This window comes from Cryptomeria japonica, chromosome 4 (assembly GCF_030272615.1).
Source record: "Cryptomeria japonica chromosome 4, Sugi_1.0, whole genome shotgun sequence".
In the NCBI taxonomy this organism is placed as follows: Eukaryota; Viridiplantae; Streptophyta; class Pinopsida; order Cupressales; family Cupressaceae; genus Cryptomeria; species Cryptomeria japonica.
In genome coordinates this window covers 190,130,335-190,139,403 of record NC_081408.1, presented here as the reverse complement: position 1 = coordinate 190,139,403, position 9,069 = coordinate 190,130,335, and the positions used below count along the sequence as shown (strand labels likewise).

Here is a 9,069-nt window from a genome sequence, read left to right as displayed (position 1 = left end):
CACTCCCTACCCCTTCTTCCTAAATGAGTCAATTCACTATTCTCGTCTTTCGTTCAGACAAAGACTTATCTTAGACGCCAAGACATCCGCCGCATTAATGGCATATGCTCACCAAATTGTGCTTGAAATATTCCCAAGTGTGGCAACATTAATGCACATGCCTTCCCATCTCAGCCCTCTCCAGTTCTAGCCATAAACATCTTCTTGCCACCTTGCCTGAGAAATCTTGATGCAAAACAGAGGATATGACAAGATACCTTCTACCACCCTGTAACATTGTCAAAACCATGTCAACCACCTTCATTAACCGCACTCTCCCTCTACTCCAAACGAATATGTTCATCTTACTTGTCGATTTGGGATGCTTGCATCAACAAGTCGCCATGATCCTTATATCTCCTACCCCCAACTCCAATGCTTCATTTGCACATTTGTCCGCTTCCATATTTCCACTTCGATACACATGCGAGATCTTAAAGTCTTCGAAGATGAGACTTTCAACTTTATGTCTTCTATGTCCCAATTAACTCTCCAACTTAGAGAGCCTCCACGAATCATTGCATTGATTATCACTTGTGAATCCCCTTCCAAGTGAAGCTTTTCCACCCCATTTCTTTTTGCCACTTGGACTGCAAGTAAACCAGCCTTCGCCTCTGCTTCATTGTTTGTCCTAGTTGGTAGATGTTACCACCCTGCTCCCACACGCTGGCCTTGACTATCCTTCGCCACACACCCTACACTCGATGGTCCCGGGTTACCCTTGGATGCACCGTCAAAATTTATCTTTATCCACCCCGGTTCAGGGGACAACCACTCAACTTCCCTCAAAACTTAAGAATTCAGATGAACCCGATCAGGGCCTTTAACAGACATTTATTGCATCTACATTATTTACTTATAAATTTTATTAATTAAATTGTCTTTCTAAGATTCAATCTTGTACATACTTACATCCTTATATATAGTTATTTAAATTTTTAAGCATTCAACACTTTTTTAAAATGATAGACATACTCACGTTTTCTAACACCCTTCAGTACATAACCAATAAAATTAAAAATCCTTTCAACAAAATTAATCACATCATAATAAGCCTTTTAACATACTTATGCATCTTATTAATGTAGCTTTTAAATTCATACAAATACATACTATTAACAATAAACATTTTATTCATACACACTACCAATCTAATATCACTTTTCTCACTATATACTATCCTACCTATCATATCTTACTTTTAGCATTAAACCTGTTTACAACATTGATAATTTTTAATGCTTATTTAAATATCTAAACAAACAAAAACATTCAAAAATAAAACAATTAAAACTCTTTTAAAATCATTAACTATATACCTTGAAGCATTTTTCGTTTGCTTTTATAAAATTCTTTAAAAAAAAAATTACATATAAAACATCACACGACCAATATTAAAAACTTAAGAACATATTTAATGAAATGACATATACACATCAAAAAAACCTACATTACCTTCCATTGCCACTATTTCCCGCATATAATACCACAGCAAATCCGCCTATCCCCGCAAATAGAATGTGCAACTGCTAGTATTTTTTATTTGGTGACTTTTCATAATTTAAGGTAGGCTATGTGTATTCCACCTCAAACCCATGTATGGGAAAATGTGTATTTTTCATTTGCTGTGGTAAATAGTATATCTTATAAAATGCTTGGTATATAAATTTTTAAAAATAGCTTTTTTATAATATATAAAATAAAAATTAAAGTGAGATTATAGATTTTTTTGTTAAATTTTTTTAATTCTATCATATAATTGATTAAGCTAATTAATAGATAGAATTCAATGAATGCAATAATAACAAATTGATTAAGCTAATTAATAGATAGAATTCAATGAATGCAATAATAACAAATAACCTTTTTCTTGCTGTAAAATGGCATTTATCTTTCTTCTCCATTAAGTATGCCTCTTAAGCTTCTTAAGCTTCTGCACTGTAAAATGGCATTTATCTTTCTTCTCCATTAAATATGCCTCTTAGACTTGGCATTTATCTTTCTTCTCCATCAAGTATGCCTCTTAGACTTCTGCACTGTAAAACGGCATTTATCTTTCTTCTCCATTAAGCAACTGCATTACAAAAGGGAGGATAGGATTGTCATTGCAACATGCCTCATAAGTTTTGAAGCCCAGAGAGTTATTTTGTGAGAAGTACTAACCATTACATTGTATACGATGGCTGAGCCTAACACCCAACACAGCTTGAGGTCTCTGCTTTGCACTGAAGAAAGAGATTTCTTGATCAGAAACAATGGAGAACATGTGTGATTTTTCACCATTTGGGTTTCAGTATTGAGGGTTTTGCACACTATTTCCATGTGCTAGTTCACTTCTTTTCTTCTGATTCAAATTTTCCTAATTTTAAGTTTTCTTCTTATATATTTTCTGAATTTAGAAAATCATACCTTTCTCCTGTGTACATGACACATGTGGGTAGACAAGATTATGTCCATTTGGATTGAATTTGTGTTTGGGTAATGGGGATATAAAACCATATTCTTATGGGTATATCCTTTAAAGATTAAAAGAGGTACTCTGTTCTGATAGATTAAAAATACTGCTTGGTAATTGGCATTGTGTTCTGTAAGATTGAATTTGCTATAATTACTTGATTAAATTTTCTATTGAGCCCATTATTGTTCTTAGATTAAATTTGATAATGGACATATCTTCTTTCATTTTAATGATAGATCATTAAGTGTGATCCTCAAAATGGTTTACAATTACTGTTTTCTTTTGCATTCAGTTTGTGGTGATTTATCATTCAGATATGGTTGTTTAAAAAATTTCAGGTTAAAGTAGACGAAGTGGAAGGGAAAATAGTAGGTTTGTATTTTTCTGCCCACCGGTGTCCTCCATGCAGGACATTCACTCCTGTTCTTTCAGAAGTGTATACAAAGTTAGTGGAGAATGGGGATTTTGAGATCGTCTGTGTCTGACGATAAAGACGAGAAATCATTTGAAGAGTATCACAAGACCATGCCATGGCTTGCCTTGCCATTTTTCAGATAAGCAGGCCAAAGAGAAACTTGATCAGGAATTTGATGTCGAAGGCATTCCCACCCTTATCTTTTTAGACCAGAAGTGCAAAACTATCTAAAGTGATGGTGTAAGTATCATTGGAGATTATGGTGCAGAGGCATATCCATTTAGCAAAGAGAGGCTTGCTGAACTTAAAGCTGCGGAGGAGACCATTAGGATTTCACAGTCCTTGAATTCTCTTCTTGTCTCTCCTGACAGAGATTTTGTCATTGGCAATGGAGATAAAAAAGTGAATAAGATTTATGTTATCATGATCTAAGTCGAGGATTATATTTTCTGATGATAACTTTATATTATGCCTGATACTATTATGGAATTAAGGATTCCCCTGTTTTTGAATAGTTTATTTTAATTTTATTATATAGACATGCCACATCTTTATAATACAAGTTGTAGTAAAATTTACAAATGATATCACATACAAATCTATGGAAATTACTAAAATTTGACTTGTTCCTCCTTAATAGGTGCCTATATTGGAGCTAGTAGGCAAGACTGTTTGTCTCTGTTTCTCAGCTGACTGGTGTTACCAATGCAGAGAGTTTACTCCAAAGCTTATACAATTCTACAATGATCTGAAGAGCAGAGGTGAGGAATTGGAGATTGTGTTTATCTCCAGTGACCAAGATACAGAGTCCTTCCAAGAATATTTTGGAAGCATGCCATGGCTTGCTCTGCCTTATGGTGATCAAAAGGCGAATTATCTGGAGCGACACTTTGAAATTGAAGGCATCCCAACCTTGATTGTGCTTGGTTCAGATGGGAAAACATTACAAACAGAAGCAGTGGAACTGGTCATGGATCATGGTGTTGAACTTTATCCATTTACAAAGGAGAAATTGGATGAACTCAAAGCCAAAGAGGAAGCTATTCGTGCTGCACAGACCTTGGAATCCCTGCTAGTCTCTGATGAGCGCGATTTTGTTATCACAAACAGTGGTGGAAAGGTATGTGCCTGAACCCTTAATCACTAGTTTTGGAGTTTTTTTTCTTCTGTAATTTCACCTGCAGCTATTCTTAACAGTTAGATCAGTTCAAAGAGAAACCAAAACACGGGAATGCCAAGAATTGAAAAAGATGCACCATATGCTCAGCTATTCATGCAGGGTTTCACCATACAACTATCCTTAAATTCCATAAGATTCTTCAATGACAAATACAATACAAGAAACATAAATAGCCCTACCTTGAATGTTAGGCTCGATGTAATCCATAGCTTATTAAGTTCAATCTGATTCATTCTGATGAACTAACCACCCATGTTATTCACCGCACATGCAGGTTTCTCTATAACCTCAATTTATTGTACTAAACTAAGGTTTCATTCCACAGATAACGTTATAATGTTATCTGTGGTAGGGCTTGAAAGACACCAATTCTATTCTTTTAGCAACAACAACTATATTTCCAAAATGTGTCTGGATACAATTGTCTATCATTTTCCCTCCAACATTTTCATTCTCACTTCCAGACTCTGTTTTCTCCTTTTAATGTTTCAAGTCTCCACAGTTTCCTTCCACCGTTTTGAGTCTGCTTCTGGATTCCACTTTTCCCCTCGAAAAAATTTAAGCCTTCTTTCAGAATCTGCTTATTTCTTCCAAAAGGTCCCCAAGGACTTGAAACATCGGCGGGGGAAAAAGTTCTAACACAGTTGTATCCAGATGCATCATTGAAATGTTTACCTGTGGAAATCTCAAGTCATTAACTTTTATATCTATTTTAAGATATTACAGTTGTCATATTTGTAATCAACTAGCTTCACCTCCATCAACATTGGATTAGCAAAAGAACCAATTCATATTATAGTGTAGTTATTGGATTAAGGGTATTGTAATGCCCATCTGGAGCCCTAGCTTCTAACTAACCCTTTTACATGTACAATTGGTGCAAGCCACCGATATGTGCGTTAGTAACTTAGTAAAGCAATAAATGAGATGATCATTCTTGACCTTGAATCTGCCGCAGGTGCCAGTTTCTGAGCTTACAGGCAAAACGGTTGGTTTATATTTTTCTGCTCATTGGTTCACACCTTGCCGACGATTCACACCAGAGCTTGTTCAAGTATACAATAAGCTCAAGGAAAATGGAGAAGCCTTTGAGATTGTTTTCCTCTCTAGTGACAAAGACCAAGAAGCCTTTGAAGAGTATTATGCAAGCATGCCATGGTTAGCTCTTCCATTTGGAGACAAAGTGAAGAAGGATCTAAGCCGGTACTTCAGCATTGAAGTAATTCCATCTTTGGTCATAGTTGGCCCTGATGGAAAAACTGTGACAACAGATGCCAGTGACATTATTTCTGTCCATGGGGCCAAGGCTTATCCCTTTACTGATGCCCGCCTGGTAGAGCTGGAGAAAGAAATGGAAGTAGCAGCAGAAAAATATCCAAAGGAAACAAAGAATGACCTGCATGAGCATTCTCTGAATTTGATTCAGAGAAAGTCCTATATCTGTGATGGGTGTCGGGAAGAAGGGAGTGCTTGGTCTTTGTACTGCAAAGAATGTGATTTTGATCTTCATCCAGATTGTGCTTTGAAGGATAACCAGTCTGATGAAAATGAGAAACAGTAGACACGAGGCAAGGATTTTGAAAATGGGGACAAGCCAGCAGAAGTGATCTGTGAAGGGGATGTTTGTCGAAGGGTTTAAGCATGCAAGAAAGTAAGGCCTTCAGAGGGGCTTTTTCATAGGCTTCCCAATATAGTATATGGAGGGTTATATGCTATATAGGCAGTTTGAACATACTCGGTCTCTTTCTCTCTGTCTAAACGGTTGTGCACAAGCTTTTACAATATAGAATATAGAGGGTTATATAGTATATAGGCAGTTTGAACATACTCTCAATCTCTTTCTCTCTGTCTACATGGTTATGCACAAGCTTTTATCGCCTAAAGCTTGTTTAGCATGTGTATGATATTGATTTGTAATGTAAAACAGGGTCTTTAGCTACTATATATATTTCAACTGTCTTTTGTGGTTCTCATGTCTAATCTTTGCAGTTATAAGCATTATTTATATCTTCTTTTTTTTTTGTTATAGTATCAATTCTACAAGTTAATTCATCTAGTTAATTTATGTAGGTTCAAATAGGTATAGATATGTATATTTAACATGTTGTAGATGAATATCTTATATCTAATTAATTTATTTTGCTTTTGTGTTTGTTCTTCCATTTTTACTATATTTTTCAACACAACTCATATATTTATTTAACTCATTATCATTTAGTTAGTGTGTGGATAGACATTTATGTTTATCCCAAGCTCATCACAATTCAAAGCATGATCCCCACATCATTAATATCCAATGGTTTCTCTATATCACTTTGTTAGTTCCTACACTAATTCAAAGAAGTGATATCCTAGAGTTTATCTATGCCACTTTCTTAGTTCTTAATACCAATTTATATTTGAAAAAAAATCTTCCACATCATTATGTTGTGATTCACACATTAATTCAAAAAATTGGTGTTATAGTAAAGCCATGTTTAAACTTATGCTTCTTGTTGAGTCCCAACTAGTACTTAGCACATCACTTCATTGCAATGATGGAAGCAACAAGTAAAATATTAAAATAATTTCCAAGTTGAAGCAACATGTTTAGAATTCTTTCAAAAGAGCCAATACTTTCTTGAACTAAATTAATATCTTGAAAGTAAGAGTCTATGATGGAATAATGTGCCCTAGTCAAATAAAAAATCTATCAACCTTGCCATGGAGAATCTTTTAGACCTCATGATACAAGGTACTAATGTTTATCTTATCCTTGATGATGCAATTCAAACTAAGAAGAGATAAAACTAACTTATAAAACAATTGTAACAAGAGACAACTTTCAAAGAGGAAGAACTAACCCAACTTCATCCATAGTATTCTTCCTCAAGTTCATTTGGCAACTTCAAGAAATGCACCAATGATATTGTATCCATGTTACTAAATAAAATGGTGTATAATGGCCAAGATTCAAACAAAGATGACCAAGACATTAGAAATTATTTCCTTGTGGAAATGGGACTATATAACATTGGTTTGCGATATACTAGACACACCATTCTTATAGAAGGCTTTTATCACTTCATTAATGCTTTCAAAATAGAATCTTCTCCATTATAGTTTTTAATTCACATGCTCGAAACTCTTAGCCAAAAGTCTCTTCAATTGTGTTGAAGCAATAACATGAGAATACCAAAATGCCCAAAATCACAACCAACTTAAGATCAAGGACAAGCCTCTTGGCAACCCTCCAAGTGTAATAGTTGCCCAAAATTTAATTAGAGATTTTTAAGACAGACATTTTTTAATACAAAAGCACTATGCAATGGTAATGCATTGGACATGAAGATGTTTGATTGTCATGTATGCCATCATGTCTATATCCAAATATGCGTAGAAGGTATATGTTGGAAGTGTGCGAGGGAAGGGAAAGAATACAAATAGTGCATAGGAAGGTAGTGTTTGCCCCCACATGATACACCCTAAATTGTGGAAACTCCCTAAGAAGTGAATGGTGTCAATGCATGTGATTCAAAAGGGAGGTGACAACCTTATGATACATACTCCTCTAGATAACCTTTATATGAAACTCAAAGGGGTTATATAATCTAGGGTTGTAATCCAAAGAGAAGAACCCATTAAAACTATTTAGAAAAATCAAGTAATTAAAAGTGGATCAAACAAGTGGATTTTAATTTAAATTAAAGAAAATTAAATTTTATAATTAAAAGTAAATTAATCATCAATAAAACCCTCTCATTAAAATTGACACTCGTCATAATTACAAGTATCTTTACTATTACTTTTACTTTTATTTTTTAGTTTAATAAAAAAAATTGCATGGTAAATTTAAACAATTTAAATACTCTATGAGAAAAATGAACTATAAATGAGATCCGCTACATTTATGGATTTTGTTTTAAACTAAATTAAATAAAATAATTAAAAGTAAATTGAAACAACATGAATTAAATTACATAATTAAAAGTAAATTAAAAATAACCTAAAGTAAACTAATACATATTGAAATTAGTATAATACTTTATCAATTTTATTTTAAATTAAATAACTTAAATAAAAAATACATTAAATAACTTAAATGAGATTAAATAAATTAAATAAGTTTCAAGACATGTATTTTCAATGGCTTCCATGTGTTGTGCTTAGTCCAATCAAGTTGCAATTTTATAGATTTATATGTTTAGTAGATTTTATTTTAAATTAAAGTAAATAAAATAAATTAATAATTTAGATTAATTAAATTAAATAATTAATGTAGACGTATAAATCTGACCATCTAAATATTTATTTAATCCATTAAATCAATTCCTCTATTTAATTAATCTCCCCCACATTCTTCTATTAATTAAATAAATTATTCAATTTATTTAAAATAATTCATCTAGCCACATTATAACCTTTAATTAAATAAATCACCTTTATTTAATTAAATCCCCCTTTCCCATTTAATTAAATTAAATTCACATTTAATTAAAAACCCTCTCCAATTTAAATAAATCAAATTTATTTAAATATCTCTCCAAATGCAAGTTGTCATCCACCTTTTTGAAATAAATCATTTTATTTCAACATTAGAATAAAAAATATCCCCCCAGTTGAAGGTTGTAGCTATTCTAGCTCCAAAATGACATGCCTCTATATGATGTCGAAGGCATACCATTCAAGTACGACAAGTCCATGAGAGCGACATTCCTGGGACCCACATATGACATGGAGGAATTTGCGGTGGCGATAACGTGGATGATGTTGCCAGTTTGCGTTTGATGGAAAAGCTTGCTTGCGGTTAACATTTTCCTGGTCATTGTCACCGCGATGCGACGGTTACATAGGGCAAGGCAGTTAACATACTGCCGGCCAAGCAGTTTACATTTTCGGTGACCGCCAATTTTTATTTTTATTTTTTTGAATGGCCACGCGGCCCTTTTTTTGGCTAACCCGCTTTATTGCGTCCACGAGTCGACTAACATCAGTGGT

At 33.8% G+C, this 9,069-nt stretch overlaps 1 protein-coding gene across 1 annotated transcript; it reads left to right on the top strand.

Annotated features, from left to right (window-relative positions):
• Nucleotides 1–1,955: 1,955 nt before the first annotated feature.
• On the top strand, nt 1,956–6,061 carry LOC131027779 (probable nucleoredoxin 1). Its single transcript, XM_057957865.2, has 3 exons — nt 1,956–2,305; nt 3,553–4,032; nt 5,051–6,061. The coding sequence occupies exons 1-3, from the start codon at nt 2,219–2,221 to the stop codon at nt 5,651–5,653; spliced, it is 1,170 nt and encodes a 389-aa protein (XP_057813848.1). The 5' UTR covers nt 1,956–2,218; the 3' UTR covers nt 5,654–6,061.
• Nucleotides 6,062–9,069: the final 3,008 nt, after the last annotated feature.